Below are 21,115 nucleotides of genomic sequence, written 5' to 3'. Positions count from 1 at the left end.
CAGTAGAGCAGTGCCGAGTTTCTGCTCTCGAGACTAAAAGGCTCAGGGGTCACTCTAGTTAAACTGGGCTAACTGGACTGCACGAAATAACCACACAAGAGACACAAATACCTTTTTCTTTGTGGTCGCTGTGAAGGCTCCTCTGACCTTAAGAGTCTGCAGAAAGAGAGAGTGTGAGCTCCTGCTGACCCCTTTTATTGAGGAGAAGCTATTCAAATGAGGCAAGGGGTCAGGTTTCAGGGGGCTGAGTCTATCTTCATGATGTCCACTGTCAGCAGACTGACTGACACCTGGGTAGGCCACACCCAAGGGCACAATAAGAGAAGGGGACACACACAAGGCACTTCCATGGAAGATTCTATCTTGAACACATCAAGGGATTATATTACAAAGGAACAGGTGAGCATAGCTTCACCCATGGGGCTGTAGCAAGACACACCCATGCACGGACACGGACCCTCACACCCAGGAAGGGTGAGGAAAGCTCTGCCACATTTCTGTGACTGAGCGCCTCAGCACCCAGCCTGGGAGTGTAATCCAGTTACGTGTAAGGTTGGTCTCCCACAGAGCAGTCTTATGAACGAATTTTGTTTATAAAGACCTGGAAAACCTCAAAACCTAAATAGTTCAATACTTACCCGCCCTGGGGGACAGACAGAGTAGGAAGGCCTGCAGTCTCGGGAGCGTGGATCTACATCCACTGGGTAAGCACTGTGCTGCCGTCTTGACTTTCTCAGTGTTAGTGTGAGGTCAAATCCAGTGTCTTCCACTAAATTAACTGCACAGTGCCTCCTGTGTTTGTCTGAGTTGTCTGTCTTTGTTGTATGTTATACCATATAATTTCCACCCTGAAGTAATTGGTCTCCATGAATTTTTTAAGTACCTTAAAAATGCTATCATTTAGTGAGTGTTGGATGAGACTGATGTAGTAATTAAAATATTTTAAATTTTAATAAAAGTTCATGTTAAAATAATTGTTCAAGTTACAAAATCATTCAAAAACATTCTAAAGCATTAGTAACAATGTATTAATTTACAGGACACTAACAATCATGAACTTGATTGCTAAGTTGATATGTTTTAGTTTATATGCTAAAGTGATGCAGCCAAGTGTCAATATCAAGATTCACAATAGTGCTCTTTGCTGCTTGCAAGCTTTGTGGTTCTTTATAATTTCTAGAAACTTTGGAAGACATATACTATATTGGAAATTTGAACTTGATATGAGACATTTTAATTAATATTATAATTTTTTTGGCACTATTTCAAATTTGTATAATTGAAGTTGCTATAATCTAAGTGGCAGTGTACTAGATATATTCTACAGATTCATTTCAAATGTGTGGATATAAATTCTTGGAAATTAGGAATAATGCATGCTAACATGTAACAATACTTAATTCTCTGGAGATGACAGACACTTCCAATAGTCAAAGGGACTAGTTACCGATATTTAACTGTTTTAACAAAAAAGAAATTTTTTTGATATATGCAGTGATGTGCAACCTCATGATGTTTTGGCCAACAAAGGACCCATATGATTAAGAGTGGCCCCATAAGATTATAACGGAAGTGAAAAATTTCTATCATGTAGCATTTTGATTTAGATATGCTTAGGCACTAAATTAGGATGTTACAATTGCCTACAGTATTCAGTACAGTATTGTGCTGCAGAAGTTTGTAGCATATGTCACATAACCTAGGTGTATATAGTAAATACAGGCTGGTGTCACCATGCTCTATGAAGAAAAAATCCCTTGGGGAGCTGGGCATGGTAGCTTATGCCTATAATCCCAGCAACTCAGGAGGTTGAGGCAGGAGGATCACAAGTCCAAGGCCAGCCTCAGCAACTTAGCAAGACCCTGTCTCAAAATAAAAAATAAAAACAGCTGGGGTTGTAGGTCAATGGTAAGAGTGCCCCTGGGTTCAATCCCAGTACTGGGGGTTGGGAGAAGGGAGCCTATGAAGACTATCCTAATTACTTAGCCTGTCTCTACTATGCATTCTGGGGCTTGAGGAAATAACAGCAGGAAGGGCCTGTAGTTCCACTGGCAGAAGCTAATCCTCTGTGAGATGAATTCAGGTCCAAACTCTATCTCTTGGCCTTCTTGTGTCCACTTACCTGTGGACCTTGGTGGTGTTTGGGAACTTTAAGAATTAGTATATTCTGGCTCAGGAGGCTGAGGTGAAGGATTCCAAGTTCAAAGCGAGCTTCAGCAACTTAGCAAGGCCCTAAGTAACTTAGTGAGACCCTGTAGGGGTTCTGTGTTTGGGACTGGGGTCTCTGATAAACTTCGTGATCGTGGCCTGCTTGGTGGCTAGGAAGTCTCTGTGCAAAGGTACAGAGTGCCTGGCTGCTGGGGAACTTCCGTGTAAGAGACATGGGTGCCTGGCTGCTGTAGCGACGTTCTTCACGAGGGTTTCCACCTTGATCCCAGGCACGAAACTCCTGGGAATACAGGAACTTGCTTGCTTGATAACTACAATGTTTCACCAAGCTCAGGTGCTCCTGGAGCTGCCCGCCTAACAGTAACTTCAGACATGCACCTTCCTGAGAGCCCCACAAATCTCCTCACATTGCATATTGTAACTGTAAACTGTAACTGCAAAGTAAGCAGCCTTCCTGATACTCTAAACAACAATATGGTTATGGCTCTAATGACCTAAGGTGACTTACTGGTATAAATAAATGTGACTGCTTGGACAAGGAGCTACTCTGCCACCTTCCCTGCCTCTGCACCTTGTCTCTGTGTCACCCTTTATTATTATTTTTTCTTTACAAGACCTTGTCTCAAAGTAAAAAATATGAAGGGCTGGGGATATGGTTCAGTGGTAAAGTGCCCCTGAGATCAATCCTTGGTACCAAACAAATAAGAATCGGCACATGTTCCAGGCCACCATTGAGCTGCCATTGCCCACGGATGTCGGGGTGTCTCCCTTTCTCCAGAGCACAGCCATGCGGCAAGTGACGACAGGCATCCCTGGGAAGGCAGAGAGGAAGAGTCACCAGTCACACAGTCACTGTATGACCACAGGGCAGGGACCTCCTTCAAAGGTCCTTCCCAAAGCCACTTGAGGTGTGAGAAATGGCCTAGGTCTGAACGGGAGGGAGTGCTGTGAATTCTCTGTCCACAGGCAGTCACGTTTCTGCTGGGAGACCGAGACATGGGTCACTTACACATCAGCTTGCACCTCGGAAGGCTGCCCATCTAAGTCCACTCTAGGGTCTTCAAGATCAACTAGCTGTCTCTGGCAGGCCAAAGCCAAATGATCGCTCTGTCCTAAGGCACAGTAGGATAATTGTGTCCCTTTGTTCTACCGGTGGTGGTACCTGGCCTAGGCCCCACTCGAGGACCCCATCATTTCCACTTTGATAATCTGTTTCCCTGGGCCACTTCTGGTACCAATCACAGAATCAGCCCCGTTAAGAAACAGCACATTCAAGATTAATAAAAGAGCCAGGTGTGGTGGCGCATGCCTGTCTGTAACCTCAGCAGCTCGGGAGGCTGAAACAGGAGGATGGTGAGTTCAAAGCCAGCCTCAGCAAAAGCAGGGCGCTAAGCAACTCAGTGAGACCCTGTCTCTAAATCCAATACAAAATAGGGCTGGGGAGGTGGCTCAGTGGTCAAGTGCCCATGAGTTCAATCCCCAGTACTCCCTCAAAAAATAAATAAATAAGAGTCACGAAAGTGAACTGAATAGAGACTGTACAAAAGTGAGGGCAGGGTTGGAGAAATCAACAAGGGATCCACCATCGTTAGCCCTGATGGGAAAACAGGAGAATGGTGACTTTGTGTCACCTTAGGTTGGCTGAGTCTGTGTTCCTCAGAATTCCCTTTCTGTAGTTTCCAGTGAGGGTAGGCCACAGAGGACATTTCTGCTTGACATCCAGAGGGATGGAGCAGCAGTCATTTTGCTTGTGTACTCCGAAGGCATCTGCTGTTCCTTACCTGCTGGCTCTCTTGGTGGACTGAGCCAGGAGAAGGCCCAAGAGTCCTCTCCCTTACCAGGGATCTTCCTTTTGCTCATCTAGCCTCTGGGCTAAATCATTAGGAAAGTGACAAGGGCACCAACTTCTCCTGTAGGACGCCGATTGACACAGGTCCATCTGTCTTTGTGGGGTCTGCTTGTCTTTGTTTTTTGCCCACTTAAGGTTCACCTTTCCTTCCTGACTGCCTGGCTGTGGATTCTAAGCTCCAGCATGGGACATAGGGTCAACCATGTGACAATTTCCCTGCAATTGTCTAAGGTCAGGTCTTGATAACAAAACTATTGATCTACCAATCTGTCATCTATAGACATACACCTCTGTTTCTGATTGAACCCTGAGGGACACAGGGAAGAAATTATTTTGGTTTCTGAGGGCAACTGGCTAGGACCCCAACCAGATGCCTGATGGCAAGAGGCCCTGGCTGACGGTGACACAGGTCATGGAAGTCTGCCCTAAGTGTGTGGAGGGGTAGAGACCAGGATATCCAGAAGCACCTGACCTCTAAAGAATGACCCTTGATCCAGATAAGCTGGGGTTAGCCACGTTAGGATACTCAATGACAGAAAAAGCTAACCAGGAATTCCCAACCAAACCGATCTTCAGATGAAGTAAAGCCCCCAGGTACAGAATGAGCACAGTAACTCCAGGTTCTAGGTGAACAGGAAGAGAAAAGGGAAGAAGTGATTACCAACCAATTTCATCATGAACTGAGAGTAAGAAACTAATAGACTGTTGTTGAGAACCACAGCCGAAGGGGCCCCAGCAAACTTCCAGCTGCCAGCAAACTTCCAGCTGCCGGCTGATGATTGGCTCACAGCGGCCCCAGCAACATCTAGCTGATTGGCTCCTCTGCGGTGATGCTCATTGGGCTGTTTCCCTGCCCTTTCAGACCACGGAGCTGCTCATTGGGGGACTTTTTTGGCTCCGCCCATGTGACCCAGCCAATGGGCCTCAAGAGCAGGAGGATTGTGGGAGGTGGGGAGAAGCTTGGGTGGGAGAGAGAGGCTTGTGGAAAGCCGGTGGTGGCAGTTGAGGCTCTGAGGGTTTTTCCTGAGAGGCTGTTTTGTTTGGCGTGTGTGGTTCTAAAAATAAAGTTAGTTTCTTTTGACAAGTGGCTCCTGATTGTGCCCAGCCAGACTGCGGCAGACTGTGTCTTCCCTCCTACTCCCTGTAAAAAACAGGAGACATTAAGGCATTATATAAGGACATTAGTATAATGGTAACTGATAGAACGGAAATACAAACTTTCTTAGATACCCAAAGACATAGCCCACAGTGCTATCCTGGGGGAGAAGAAAAGGAAGATATAAATTTAAAGCAATATGGCTGAACTGAAATCAAATGTGTTAGTCATATAAATAATACCAATTGATAAAACCTCTCCCCCATTTTTTTCTCACAAAATGGTCTAATTCCCCATTTCATTTGCAAAAAAGGAACATTTTAAGATAAATTTCAGTGCAGCTGGTGCCTATTTCTTGAAACTACCCCACTGCTGAGAGCCATGGCCGAGTCTGTATGGCCCCTGGCATTTTGCCAACAGTATTGGTTGACAGGCGAGGCATTACTATCCGCCTCGGCCGCTACTTTTGAGTTCTCGCACTACTTTGGAGATTCCCGGGGATTCCCCAAGAGTTCCCATTGGTTGGGGAAGTGCAGGAGGAGGGATTTCAGGGAGAGATATTTCCGGCTGGGGGTTCCTGGACGAGCGGTGTGACATTTGGGAGAATTCCCCGGGAGCGTGTGTGAAGTGTTTTCTTGCAGTTCAAAAATAAAGTTTGATCCTGCATCAGTGGTTCGTGATTTGTGCCCAGCCAGACTGCGGCACCCCACTGTTCTGTGGTTCCCTGGTGACAATGGCCTCAGCAATCTCACCCGTGGGCCTTCATGTCCCAGTGCGGGCTCCTCCCACACCATGCTAAGGCTGGTCTGTGGGGCCACGAGGATGTAGAGAAAACGATGAGCTTCAAGAGATGCCATAGCGTCTCTCTTGGATCACTGTTCTAGAGAGATGCAGTTGTCCTGCTGAGAAGACAGGACAAGAAGCTCTATGAAGAGGAACTGGCCTCCTGCCAACAGCCACATGAGAGCCACTGTGGAAGTGGAAGCTTCAGCCCCAGTCTAGTCTTTAAATGGCCGCAACCTTATGAAAGACCCGAGCCAGACCTAGCTGGTTACTCCCAGATTTCCAAACCACCAAACTGGGAGATGATAAATGTCTATTTTAAGTTGCTAAGTTTGGGGGTAATGTGTGGTACACTAATAGGAAATGAACACATTATCTTGTATTACGGGTTGAACTGTCTCCCCAAGTTCATGATGAAGTCCTAATAACCCTCAGTACTTCAGAATGAGACCTCATCTGGAAATAAGGTTGTTACAGGCGCAACTGGTTAAGATGAGGTCTTACCTGAACAGGAGGGGTCCCTCATCCAGTATACCCTTATGAAAAGGGGAACTCGAGAACCATGAGGAAGCCATTGGAGATAAAATGCCTCAAGCCATGGAAATACTAGAAGCCAAGAGAGGCCTGAGACAGACTTCCTCCAGCACCTTCAGAAGACACCAAAGCTGTTCAACCCTCGACCTCAGACTTGAGCCTCCAGAGCTGCAAGACAACAGACTTCTGTTCTGGACCCACAGTTTATGGTAGTTGTTATGGCAACCTGGGAAATGAATAGGCTCTATTGTATGTAGTCTTTTTCTCTTTGGCTATTCCTTTTTTTTTTTTTTTGTGGGGGGGGGTACTGGGGGTTGAACCCGGGGGCCCTTGCCCACTGAGCCACATCCCCAGCCCTATTTTGTGTTTTATTTAGAGACAGGTCTCACTGAGTTGCTTAGTGCCTTGTCATTGCTGAGGCTGGCTTTGAACTTGTGATCCTCCTGCCTCAGCCTCCTGAGATGCTGGGATCACAGGTGTGCACCAGATGGCTACTTTAAAAATTTTTTTTTTACTAAATTGGTTTTGGTTTTTATGTCTTGAAATTTGATTTTGATTGGACTTGTGCTTTTTGTTTCTTTCCTGTTCGGGGTTCATTGAATTTCTTGATTTGAGGATTTACATTTTTCACCAGATTTGAAAAATTTTTTTCTTAACACATAGCTTTTCCATATATAATATTAAATCAAACCAAAAATAAAAACAATGCAGTGATGGGTAGAATCATGGTTTTTCACATAACCCAGAGTGAGTGGGCAACAGAAGGCATAGCATGATATATAGACCCCAGTATGCAAAACCAGTCAAGAAACACAGAGCAATCACTGGGTTCACTTAAAATAATACATTTTACAAGATCAAAGAAAAATATTAAGGGATAAATATTGTTCATATTAATATTGTTCATATATAAAATACATGCACATGTGTATACTTATGTCCATTGTGCTGAAGGACATAAAATAAGAACCAAATAAGCAGGTAAATAAATAATGTTTATACTGGGTTCTCTGAAGGGCCCCAAATAAAGAGCACCATTTTCTCCCACCTGAATAATCAAAAATTAAAAGCAGCAGCAACAGCAGTTACGGGTCAGGATGAGGCCTTTATTACAGATGAAGACAGATTTGGAGAAGGCAACATGGCATGACCACCAAATGGGCCAATTAGCTGAATGACAGAATGAGGCCAATGTGCTTACTTAGTCACTGGCAATACCCATGACAGGAAATCATACTTTCAGGAAAGCCCACAATGAAGACAGAAAACCGCTGAGTTGAGCAAGCCTGTTACTCTCCCCAGATTTACCAACTAGGTGGGCTCACTTTGTGCTCCCTGGCCAGAATGCACAGAGGCAGAGAGAGGCCAGGAAAGGGCTTAGGGAAAAACCCACTCAGAAATCAGGACTCAACATGATCTCCATAAAAACGGCCTAATCACATGCACCCATACAATATAATTTAATCATCATTACAGAGGCCCCTTTCTCAGAATTTGATAGATGAATTCTAAAAAAACACCCCTATGATATGTAGTAGTGTAGTTAGTCCTCCTAATTGTCACCTTTGCAGATAAAGGGATGGGGTCTGTTACCAGAACAGATGGAGACAGAAGACAGAAAACAAACTGTCTAACCTGATGATTTAATATACCATAAATCTCTACATTAGCAGTTAATCAACTGTCATAAGAAAAACTGGCACTGATTTAAAATGAAGTAAGATTAGACCTTCACACCTGCTGACACATTATCAAGTAACACTGAAGAGAACAATAAAGTAACAAACTTAAATAACACTTCATTTTTTTTAAAGGGAGGCACACTTGGCGTAGTGTCTGAATTGCTGACATTTTCAGAGTTCACACTGAATGTGATACCACGTGTATTAAACAAACTGTGTCGTTGTGTAAGCTCTCTGATAGTATGGTGAGGGCTGACCTGTGGCAGAAAATTTTCCCATGTTCCTTACACTGAAAAGATTTCACTACCCCATGCATATTCAGTTCTAGCTTTATGTAATTACTTGATTTGTTGCCTTGCTGAACTTACTCCTTATGAGTTTTCTTATGTAAAAGGAAGTTTGATTTGTGGCGAAATGTTTTCTCACATGCATTGCATTCATAGGGTTTCTCCCCTGTGTGTATTTTCTGATGCTCAGTGAGTGTCCACAGACGACGGTAGGTTCTCCCACATTGGTTACATTCGTATGGTTTTTCTCCTGTGTGAATTCTCTGATGGACTCTGAAGGCTGACTTATGGCAGAAGGATTTCCCACACTCTCTACATCCGTATGGCTTCTCCCCAGTGTGAGTTCGCTGGTGTTCAGTAAAGGAGAACTTCTGGCAGAAGGTTTTCCCACACTCATTGCACTCGTAGGGCCTCTCCCCCGAGTGTGTTCTCTGATGGTGAGTGAGAGCTGACTTCCTGCAGTAGGTCCTCCCACACTCACTGCATGCGTAGGGTCTCTCCCACATGGTCCTCTGGTGTGCAAAGAGGTGTGAGCTTCTGTTGGCTGCATGCCCATGCTCATGACACTCATACAGATTCTCCTTTGTGTCCATTCTCTTATGGTCACTGCAGTTCAGCTTCACCACGGATGTTCTACTGCATTCATTAAACACCTCGTGCTTCTCTCCTGTGTGGGTTCTCTGGTGTATCGTGAGTGTTGACTTATGGCAGAAAAACTTCCCACATTCACTGCATTCGTAAGACTTCTTTCCTCTGTGAACTATCTGATGTGCCAGGAGGGCTGATTTGGTGCATAAGAATCTCCCACACTGACTGCATTCATAGGGCTTCTCTCCTGTGTGACTTCTTCGGTGCACATTGAGGGCTGACTGGCAGAAGAAGGTTTTCCCACACTGACTGCATTCATAGGGCTTCTCTCCTGTGTGAATTCTCTGATGTGCAGTGAGCGCTGATGGGCAGAAGAAGGTTTTCCCACATTCCTTACATTCATTTGGCTTCTCTCCTCTGTGAGTTCTCTGATGTACCATGAGGTAAGATTTCTTGCCAAAGGCATTCCCACATTCCTCACATTCATAAGGTTTCTCCCCCGTGTGTGACCTGAAGTGCTCAGCGAGGGCTGACTTCCGAAAGAAGGTCTTTCCACATTCATTACACTCATAGGATTTCTCCCCTCCATGAATTTTCTGATGCACGATGAGGGCAGATTTGTCAATGAAGGCTTTCCCACATTCGCTGCATTCATAGGGTCTCTCTCCGGTATGAATTCTTTGGTGTCGAGTGAGGCTGGTCTTCACGCGGAAGGTTTTCCTACAATCATTACAAACATAGGGTCTCTCCCCTGTATGAATTCTCTGATGCACAATGAGGGTGGACCTCTTAGAAAAGGTTTTCCTGCATTCATCACATTCATTTGGCTTCTTTTCAGCACATCCTGTCTTCTCTGCAGAGAGGAGTGCCCTCCTGAAGAAGGGCTCCCCACACTTATTGTGGTCAAAAGGTTGTTTCCAAGTCTGAATGCTCTGCTGCAGAAGATCTTCCTCCTGACTGCTGGCTTCCACTGCTTGATTATAGTTGCATTTTTTCATTCCAGAATGACTTTCTACATGCTTAGCATGGAGCAGGGCCTTCCCACATCCACTATGTTCATCAGGAACCTTTATATTTTCTTTGCTTTTCTTTGCAACAATTATTTCTGAATTAGTTTTGAAACTGTTGCCACCTGGATCACATTTGTAGGGTATTTTTCTTGAGGGAACAAGATTCATGCCCAGAGTAAACATTGTTCCAAATGCATTCACTCTTTTTGTAATGAGTGTTGTGCTGTTTTGACTCAAATATTTGTCTTGAATTTCCTTGTCCTTCTCTAAGGCATCATCATCTTCTAAAAAGAAGCACAATTAACAATAATTTGTGAGTCTTTACACATTTTCTATGCAAAAGGAATCTCCACAAATGCCTTGTACTAGGGGATCAGACTGCAGGCCAAGCCTCACAGAAGTAAAGAATTTAAAGTGCAAATATCTCCTACTTTGTTGATTTTGGAAAAGAAAACAGCAAACTCATCCATGTCAGTCTATTAACAGTGTCAAAGGAAGAGGAAACTAGCAAAGAACCTTTGACACTTTATACTCTAAACACAGGGAGGAAAAATAAAAGTCACAAGGAACAGTTCACCAAGCATACCACAAGTGTAGCAGACTGGGTAGGGAAATAGACAAGAGTCCAGTGAAGACTTCAGGGAAAGACAGTGATGCAGTGAGACTAGGCACAGCAGTTCTCAGGAAGACAATCAGTGTTATCGAAAAGTATGAGAAGGAAGAGGTGAATGTGGAATTTTTACAGTGATACGGGAATTGTACAAATAAAAAGAAGAACGGGGTGGGAAACTGGGAGTGGAGCATGGCCCAGACTAGAGGGAGGCAGGGCCCCTCAGACACCTGTACAAGCCTGAGGGGGGGGGGACTTACAGCTGGAGTGCTAGGAGCTTTGTTTGCCTAATTCTAAACTGTTATTTCTCAGTTAAATCACACACAGAAGAAGGAACTAGAAAAACCATGCAAATCAAGCAAGATTTACTAAGACAGATTGATGAATGTCTAGGTGTAAAACATGTCCACGACAAGACTGGATAGGTCAAGGTAGGCAGGAGAATACTACAGAAATAAAAGAAGCCGAGGCGTGGTGAAAGAGGAACTTAGATTCTGGGGCTAGGTAACTTAAGAGCAATAATCTTTATACATTTCAATTAAAGGAATATATTTATTAGGGGACAAACAATATTTTCAGTAACTACAGTTAATTTTCCTCAATTACTTCCAAAGATCTGGGTCCTATAAAGAGATTCCTAAAAAAAAAAAAAAATTATAAAGATGCCAACTGTGAAGCTGGGTGTGGTGGCACATGCCTGTAATCTCAGTAGCTCAGGAGGCTCAGTAAGAGGATCCAGAGTTCAAAGCTAGCCTCAGCAACTTACCAAGGCCCTAAGCAACTCCAGGAGATCCTGTCTCTAAATAAAATACAAAAAAAGGGCTGGGGATGTGGTTCAGTGGTTGAGTGCCCCTGCGTTCATTCTCCAGTAACCCTCCCCCGCCGCAAAAAAAAAAAACCCACAACAACAAGATGCCAACTGTAGTTGCTGGGCATCTGGGAACTCTCATTTCCTTTGGTTTCCACCTGCTCAGTTATCATTTATTTACCTGTGTAGCTCTCCCTTGAAATTTCCTCCACTATCCATGGTTCTTCTCCTTGCTCCAATTTGAAGATCACATCTGGTTTGCTAACACGAAACCCTGTTAATGGTAAATGACACAGAATTTTGACCAAGCTCTTTGGACTTCAGGATCTCTGAAACATGAAGAAAATAGTTTCAGAAGCCATGCAATGAAGGTGCCCAGCAAAAGCTCAGTGAAGCCAGAATGTTTTTGTGAAGGGCAGGAAAGGACAGGGAGCATGTGTGTGCTCGCTCGCTCTCTCTCTCTCTCTCTCTCTCTCTCTCTCTCTCTCTCACAAACACACAACATACCTACTTCTATTGCCTAAAATGGCTTTAACATTTTTCTTCTCTAATACTGAAGGCTATGTAATTAAATTCTAGAATTTCAACATGTTCTTGTGACAGAAGAAAAGCATGCTCTTAGGAGGTGCACAAGGAAACGTTGCTCACCCACTGAGATGAGGTTGCTATAGTTCTCCAACATCACATCCCTGTACAAAAGCCGCTGATCAGGGTCCAGTTGTTGCCACTCTTCATGGGTGAAGTTCACAGTCAGGTCCTTGAATGAAACTGATCTCTGAAAGAATTTGTTTAATCTGAGATGATTAGAATTGAGTGACACCAAATCTATGGAACATCACAAATAAGGAGACCACTGCCAAGGCTTATGGTAAGCTATAGAGAGATGTGCTCTGTGGGAGGGTAAAGCATCAGAAATATCCTGTCACTATGCTCATTTTTCAAATAAAAAATTTAAGTGTACTGAGTTTACACCATGCCCTGGAGTGCTTGATTTCCTGGATTACTAACTCACATGAAATACTGACCCTGCTCTTTAGGAGCACACCTTCTCACTGGGTGATATGAATATAAATACACACCTTCAGCAAAGATAAAGGGCAGTCACAAAAGGAGAAAGTTCTAATTTATGTTAAAGGAGTCTTCCTTTAGAGGGGTCAATGTTTGTCCTGAAATAAAAACTGTTTTGTAGGAATATGAGCTGGACTGAGGGACCTTTCCCTAAATTAGTAGTCTTGAATTTTGGGATCGTAAAACTCATCAGTAAAACTTGCTTGCATATAACCAATATACGTTTACTTAGAAACTATAACGTAATTCTGAGTTACTTTAAGCTATATATTAATATCAAATAAAGCCTGATAATTTTATTCTTTTAGTCAAGATAATATATGAATAGAAAGAAGCCCAGGGGCCCAGGGCTGCCCCTTATTCTCTCCACTTTGGAGACCACTATTGTGAATGATGGAAATCCATAGAGATATTTGCAAGCAAGGACTGGAGTTTCACAATCAAATTTGTATTTCACAAGTAATGCTCTAAACTGGGAGCATGGTGCATGCCTATAATCCCAGCTACTTGGGAGGCTAAGGCGGGAGGATGCAAATTCAAGGCCAGCATTGGCAACTCAGTGAGACTTTGTCTCAAGACAACAAGTAAAAAGTGCTGGGGGCAGAACTCAGAGGTAGAGAAGCTCTGGGTTCCATCACCCCCACTATTGTCCCACCCCACAAAAGCAATGCTCTAAAGTACAAGGGTTGGCAAAGTACAAGCTCCAGGTTGTAGGCCAAATACAGCTATTGAGAGCCAAATCTGGCCATGCCCAGTCGTTCATATGTCTGCACTGCTTCCATGCTATAGCTGCTGTGCCAAACAGGCTGACAGAGACTATGTGGCCAGCAAGGTCAATGATAATCATCTTGTGGTCCTTTAAAGAAAACATCCGCTGACCCATTATCTGAAAAAGAGAGTGGCCTAAAGGTCAGATTGGGGGGAAGAAAACTAAGATGTCCTCAAGTAGGAAGAAAACTAAGATGTCCACAGGTAGTTCCAGTGCAGAAGAAGGGCATCAATTCAACATGATGAAGGGCAGAGGAGTTGGTCATTGGTTGGTTGTGCAGTAGGAGGTGCAACACCCAGACAATTTGCATGATCAGCTGGGTAGATGCAAGCGCTGTATGCGGAGATTAGGGAATCAGGAAAAAGAAAAAAACTGAGCTTGAAGTGCCTGTGGACTTCAGAAGTAGAGACGTCAGTTGGCAGGTGGAAATTTGGTGACTGGAAGGAAAATCTGAAGGCATAAACAATGAGGAAGTCTTTATGATTTCCAGGCTATATCGTTAAGTGAAAAAAGCAAAGCACAAAAGAATATGTACAACACACTATATTTTATGTAAAAGAAAATAACACGCAACCATCATGTGTGTATAAAAGAAATACAGTGAGAATAAACCAGAAACCCACAAACTTGGTTACAGGGGAAGAGTGGGAACAGGTGGAAAGTATGGGGGTGAGGGAAAGGGCAGAGAGAGGGGAGTGGCACTTCTCTACATATCCTTCTGTACAGTTCCAGTTCCCAAAACAAGTAACTACGATCACACGGGATAGGGAAGGGAACTCCAAACAGAACACAAAGAGTGACATCTGAACACCCAAATTAACAATAAGTCACACCCACAGTGAAAGGGATGAGGAAGGAAAGAACTATCCAAAGTGACTTTAGAAAAGAGCATTTGACTACATTCAGTAAGACTAAGTAAAATCAACTGTATACAATTATATTTAGTTAGGAAATTTGTTTCTCACATGGGGTGTGGATTGGCAATTCTTAAAATTACCTCCTGTGTATAGCTGGATGAGAAAATAAGTAAACAGAATGCAGACTACAAGAGCCAGATTCATTCCTCTGAAACAAAGGAATTATAAATAAGGAAAGGGGAAGGCTAGAATGAACCCTACAGGGTACTGGCCAATAAAGTGTCAAGGTCATAAGACAAAGAAGGACTGTGGCAGATTGATTGCAAGAGGCTACAGAGACATAAGAGCTAAATGCACGGTGGGATCCTAGGCTGGATCCCTGAAATGAAACGGTACCAGTGGGACAACTGGCAAAATCTGAGACGATAGATAACACTACTGTATTAGTGTTCATTTTTTGTTTTGATCACGGTACTATGATTTCAAAAGACCAGGGGAAGTAGGTTAAGGGTATGCAAGTACCTTGCCTGTGATTTTTTCTAATTCTTTTTTAAGTCTAAAATTATTGCAAAATGAAGCAGTAAAAAAACAGTGCATCTCCAGCTCTGTATACCCTCATGCAGAGGGTATGCAGACATATCCTGCACATTCACCCATTCATTCCATGGCTGTCCTGGCTCACCTCAGTCTCTCCTTCCTCAGCCTGCTATGTATCTTCACACTGGCCCACTTTATTAGATAATTTAATGACACCCTTCCTTCCATAAATAACTGTCTCCTATACATAAGCTAGAAACAGTCACAATACCCATATTATTTCCTCTAAAGTAGCTATAAGCCTCCTGACAATAAACAGTGTCTTACAATTGCAGGCACAACAGACATGTAAGGTCCTAATAACTGCAAAAGGCCTGTGAGAGTAAAGAGCCGTCACTAGAGTCCTGTATTCATGAAAGCAGACATGGTGGCCTGTAACACAGGTCCACAGTAAGAACAGTAACACACTCACCTTATAATAAACTCGATTCTCCTGGTGACTCAGGTCAACTCTGTAAGCAACTCTAATGGACTGATAATTCATTCGGAGCAGAGGAGAGTTCACAGGTGACCCTCAACAAAGAAATGTAGAGCACTACTCTCAGTAGGCACAGAGAGGAATGCAATATGGGCCCGCACCGCCAAAAACAATGGCCTTACTTGTGTGGAGACCCACAGGTAATGTGCAGACCCTACACTGATGCAGAAATGCAGACAGCTATAATGCTGAACACAGCCCAGGGGGCAGAAGACAAGAGGCAGGAATGGGTTCTATGAAGAAATGGCTCCTGGCTGTGGTCACAAACAAGTGAAGGTGAAAAGATAAAGAGCCAGGGAACAATCAGCACATTAGGCACATGCAGGAGCATAAAATTTGGGACATGCTGAGGAAACTAAATGCACTCACTCAGCACTGTAGCAGTGCTCAGCATGGTTGACACCTGGCACACGGGGCATTTTACACCTCTGCTCAGGAAGTTTGGACTGTCAATGTTCTGTGGCACGCTGCTGAATTTGGAGGGAGAGGGAACAAGGGACGGTAGACTTCCTACAACACAGGACAGTTTCATACAGGAAAGAAATGTCCCAAGTCTTCTGTAATTTTCTAGTGTCCTAAATATTCCTATAGATGATGAATCTATTCATAATGATCTGAGCCTAGACCCTTATTCCATTTTACATTTGAACATATATGTATTTATATTTATTTTTTTCTCATGTAGACTAAATTTTCTTGAAATGAAATACTGAATATATCAGGGAACACGGTTATTTGATTTGGATCGGAACTTTAGTAATTTTCATTCTTTGAAAAATATCTCTAATGGAAATGCTGCCAATGATATTTGAATTACACCTACAAGTTGTAAATTTGTAATTATCATATCCAGTCTCTCAACCTCTAGGTTTAAAAATCAGGCTATTACTCTGACTTTTCATGTATCTGTACAAATCCATATTAAAACATGTTTTAAGTTACTTGGCTTTTATTTCTCCTATACAGTTATGCTGATTATATAAAATTATATAAGATTATCTGTGATTTACAAACCAAGACAAAGGGAAGAAGTGTTTTAGCTGGGATCTTCAGAAAACAGAACCTAAGGCAAAGACTAAAGTACTAAAGGGAGAGAGGAAAGGGCAGGCAAGAGCAATGAGATGTGAGAGGCCTATCACACTGTGCACTTCACATGGGTTCCAAAGAGGCAGCAGGTACCTCAGCAGGAGCATGTAGTGACCCATGGAACTTCAGAAGGACCACAAAGTGAAATTGACCTTGGAATGTCCATGGATGAGAAAAAGATGTGTCAGTTTATCTGCCCGCCTCCTCATTTCCCAAGGGAAGTCACCTTGCCTACACGTTTGGGTTGCACCATCTAGTTCCATTATGGCTCCTTTATGAGGCCAGAAACCATACCTCATGGTATGTTGTTCCACCCTGTGTAAAAGAGAAGGCAGATGGCGTGGGTAGACATCATCAAATAAGAGAGAAGTAGGAGATGGTGGAACATGCATAGTTTTTGTCTTCTTCAAAATATTTTGGTCAAAGGATATTTGGTCTGATGCCGTTCTTCTGAACTAGCTTGTGAGCTCCATGAGAACAGAGATAATATCTCTTTTGTCCACACTATACACGAAGTACCTAGCACAATGTTTGGCATGTAAAAGTTGATCAAAACACAGTTGTTGAATGAAAGGTCTAGAGTGGCAGGAATTAAAAAGAATAGCCTTATAAGTCCCACTAAGAATACTGAACTTTTATCCTGTAAGTAAGTAATATGGTCATACTTAAGTCGTTTTCATATGAAAAGACATGATCAGACTGGCATTTTAGAGGGTTCATTAAGCACTTATAAGTTTTCAGGTGGGAACAGTATGTAGGCAGAAAGCTATTATGACAATCAAGTGACAGAAACTGGGCAGAAGAAGTAAGTATGGAACAAATTCAAGAAATATCTATTAGACATTAGCAAGGCTTGGTAACTAGACATGGTATGAGGTAAGGAACAGGAAAAATTAAGATGTATCCGATTTTCTGGCTTGCATAACTGGTGGGATGGTAATGGCAATGATAGGGAATAAAGAAGAGGAGAAAACTGACTGCAAATATTATTTCTATTTTGGACAGGAGGACTCCAAGAACTTTCTGAATATCTTTATGGAGATGTTCAGCAAGGACCTCAAGCTGAGGTTATTAGAGGTAGAAAAAGATTTCAAAGTACAAAGAATTATAAGTTAAACCATAAATGGCATGAAAAACATCAGAAAGAATAATAGGATAGCAATGGGACAATGATTTTGAGGTACAAAAGGGAAGAAGACTATATAACAGAGACAATGATTAGAGAGTTAGAAAGAGAATCAGTGATTTCACAGAAATTATTGGAGGTGCATTTTGGGGCAGGGTGGTCAGACTGTCAAATGCAATAATCAATCTGAGAAAACATGAACTGGAAACAACCCACTGCATTTGAAAATATTTAGGTTGCTGCTAACTTTACTAGAAGAGATCTATGGGAGAGGCAGGAGCAGACAAAGACCACACACAAAGTGAGTTAAATCAAGAAGAGCAAGTGAAGTTTTACCTACAGAATATAACATTGAATTGCTACTTGTAAAACTTGTCTTAAAAGTATATCTGAGAGAAACAGTTATAGACTATTATCTGCAGAATGTGCAATCGATTTATTCTCGGTTTCATCAATGGACCATGGACAATCATCAGATTGCCATCTACTTGGATGACGATGAATTAGTTCTCTATGATTAATGTACTTTGCCTGGCTATCAAAGTCACAGGAAACCCACTGCTTCCCCCCCCACACACACAACTGCTTTTCGTAATGCTGTCTTTGCATTACTTATTTAAAGACTATTTAAGAAAACGTCTATGTATATAAATGAAAGAAAACCCATGCTAATAGCCAATGTAAGGCGAAATCTCCTTGCCTGGGCCTTTTTGGAACAATTTGAATACATCTATAGGATTTCTGCTTATTTAGGCTGACTTTTCCAGAATTGATTTGATACTCTTACTCTCTGATGGCAAATTTTATATACTGCTTCGATTTCACCTGAACACAAACTGTAAACCTCTTAAAATCCACTGTAAAATCTGGGATGAAAATCCCTAAACAACTTACCTGCGATTTGTTCATTTTCAGGTGCTCTTGAGAAAGGGCCAAGAATGGTGAAAGCAGAGCTGGGTAAGGAAGAATGGGGAAGGGAAGCAGGAGAGGTCAGCTTAGACAGCAGCCCTTACAGTTACCTACAAAGACAGGCACACTTCCACTTAAGGAAATGGTCTTTTGACCAACCTGGTACAGAAGCAACAGGTTGGGGAATGTCCACTTACAGTTGTGAATTGATGACATAGAGCTTCTCTCCTTTTCTTTCTTTTTTTCCCCTCATGGAGTTTCTCTGAGTGAATGAATGTAAACAAATGTTTTCTACTGAATTACTGCCAATTTATGCCTCCTATGAAAAATTTAAAAATAACATGTGAGTCAAGTAATAGGAGATTGGATCAACAAAAGTTATTATATACAAAATTTGGAACAGTAGTTCAGCATTAAAATTGATTCTAGGATTAAAATATTTATTGTCATGGGAAAATATTGATGTCACTTACCCATTTCCCTACTAATTATATTTAGTCAATGAGATCAGAGGATCCAGATAGAAGGAATCGAAGCGCTTTAAGATGTTTGTCTTTTTTAACGGTTGGTTTCCCTTAATCACAAGTTCACAAAAGAACTTTTTGCTAAGAAACTTGTTTTAACCTAAACGTGGTGGAGGACAGACTCCTGGTCTGGGAATTGAGAAACCAGGATTCAATTCTTGGCTGTCACTAGCAAATCGCACAGATGAATAGAATATTTACTTTCTAAATTCCAATTTTAAAATAAGGAAAATTTAAAAGGTTGTTAAAAACTTTTACCTCCACGGTGTGACTCTACACAGGGGAAATTCAATAAATCCCAGGAGTGGTGACTGTCATGGTTTGAGCGGCTCTTAATAAACCAGAAGTGGAGATCATAGGGAATGGCATGTACGCGGTTCGGAAGTGATGGAGAAACCATTTCCTCAGCTATGGCCAGCTCCCCGCCCCTCCAGCCAAAACCTGGCAGATCCTCCAAAAAATGGTCCTCCTGTCAAATCTGGGCCCTGCCCATTCCCTCCACGGCAGCTCGCATCCTTCTTCTCCAAGTTGAACTGGAGCTTTGTCGGGCCACAGTCACCCCCGGGTGCAGGTCCAGGGGCATCTGTGGAACTCTGGGCTCAGACTTTAGCACTTGATGCAAAAACCTCTCTCCTTCACCCAGCACCGTCTTCAGGAAACGAGGGGCTGCAGTGCGCCCGCCGCGAGGCCTGCGGGACAGGCGCCCAGCGCTGCCCTCCCTGCCCGGCTCCCGACCATCGGAACCCCGCGGCGGGCCTCCACGAGAGGGGCGCGCCTGCACCTCGCACACCCGAGGCCTGCTGCGCCCGGCCCCACCTTCCCCTCCGACCCCCGCGTGCTCTGGGCGCGCCGCCAGCCCTTCCTCTAACTTGCGGGCACACCCGCGTTGCTGTCACTCCGCCCCAGGCCAAGTTGACGCCAGGACGCGGGAAGGCTGAGGCTCTAGGACCCTCCCACGGAAGAGCCGGAGAACCGGAAGGGCGTCCAGGTAGAGGCCGGAAGCGGCGCGTGCGCAGCCGAAGCCGCCGGGCTTCCCTTCCCAGGGTTCTCCACGCGGCGCTCTCCGCCCTTCCGGGACCACATTACCCACAAGGCGCCGCGGCCGCCGCCCCGAGATGGAGAGGTCCCTCGAGGAGCGGGCGTGCTTGTCCCCCACTCTCGGTTGACAGCTGTGAACCACGAATTTAAAGAGAAGAGCTTCGTGTCAGTCTCCCCGATGGTTGTGGATGAGAAAGGGAAATTACAGACTGGAAGAAACTCCAACAGTGTGTAAAGAAAACAGGAAGGACCTGTAGGGTTTACTCCAGGGAATAAAAAGTAATGGCCGGCTTCCCAGAAAACACAAGAACCGGCTGCAAATGGAAGATAAATCAGAGTATCTGCAAATATCGCTGAAGAAAACAATCTAATAGCCGTGATCCCGATTCCCAGATGCCTGAGTTTAACATTAGATGCCCTTCTGACAATTTTACAGGAGGGGAAATCACAATTTATGGTTTATTTTAATAAAAATATCATGTCAATATATTTTAACAATATCAGTTACCTCACGTGTAACACGAATATATATGGAAAATGTTCCGCCAGGAGGACAACGATGAATGTGTTGTATACATGTTGAATAAATAAGGCTGTATGTTACTTTACTCATTGGAAGGCATGAAAGCTATACATTACTGTCAAGTTCCAGAAAAGAAATATAAGTAACTGTGGTTGCTAGCCTCCAAAAGTGGCCCTCAATGGACCAAACTTCCAAGTATTCAAGACTTGCATATTTTCCTTCTTGTGTTGAATTCGACTGATGTTGTGACTCCCTTTGACAAGGGAATGCATTGGAAAGGACGCTACCAGTTTTAGAAAATTAGACCTAAGAAGCTCTGGCAGCTTCAGTTTTGCCCTTTGGAGAGTTCTTCCACATTGCATAAGAAATCCAGTTTCCCTGTTAGAGACCAAGAGGATAGACCAAGAGTAGAAAGAAAGGTTCAGAGACCACCTAGAGAAAGAGAGACCTATCTGTCCCTGCAACCAGCTATGCCTCGCCTTTGGCTACCACACAAAGAAATCAGACAAAATAAGTGGAGCCATTTTGAACATAGAGGACAGGGAAGTCCCTAGATGACCTTGGCTCCTGATGAAATCACATGGAAAACTACCCAGTTGATCCAAGTAAATATACAGAGTGCAAGAAATAATGCATTTTTTTGTTTTAGGCACATAAACTGTGTGTGGGGGGTATTTTGTTATCCATCAACAAATGATTATTTATGAAAACTTATATGAAAATA

At 43.3% G+C, this 21,115-nt stretch overlaps 1 protein-coding gene across 5 annotated transcripts; it reads right to left on the bottom strand.

Annotated features, from left to right (window-relative positions):
* Positions 1-7,516: 7,516 nt before the first annotated feature.
* Znf334 (zinc finger protein 334) lies at positions 7,517-19,819 on the bottom strand. Of its 5 annotated transcripts, none has more exons than XM_046433736.2 (6): positions 19,089-19,819; positions 18,504-18,625; positions 18,292-18,350; positions 12,065-12,191; positions 11,598-11,690; positions 7,517-10,282 (listed from the first exon to the last, which is right to left on the bottom strand). In XM_046433736.2, the coding sequence occupies exons 2-6, from the start codon at positions 18,520-18,522 to the stop codon at positions 8,478-8,480; spliced, it is 2,103 nt and encodes a 700-aa protein (XP_046289692.1). In that variant the 5' UTR covers positions 18,523-18,625; positions 19,089-19,819; the 3' UTR covers positions 7,517-8,477. The 5 variants fall into 5 exon arrangements, with proteins under 5 accessions (XP_046289692.1, XP_046289693.1, XP_058431486.1 ...); XM_046433737.2 differs by lacking the exon at positions 19,089-19,819 and adding an exon at positions 18,780-19,075; XM_058575503.1 differs by lacking the exon at positions 19,089-19,819 and adding an exon at positions 18,780-19,074 and having other exon boundaries at positions 18,292-18,416.
* Positions 19,820-21,115: the final 1,296 nt, after the last annotated feature.

The sequence above is a fragment of the Marmota monax genome, unplaced genomic scaffold (genome assembly GCF_021218885.2).
Source record: "Marmota monax isolate L192 unplaced genomic scaffold, Marmota_monax_Labrador192_F-V1.1 WCK01_AAM20220418_F8-fsc00014, whole genome shotgun sequence".
NCBI classification, from domain to species: domain Eukaryota; kingdom Metazoa; phylum Chordata; class Mammalia; order Rodentia; family Sciuridae; genus Marmota; species Marmota monax.
Note: the sequence above shows the minus strand (reverse complement) of the source record. Positions and strands in the feature narration are given on the sequence as shown.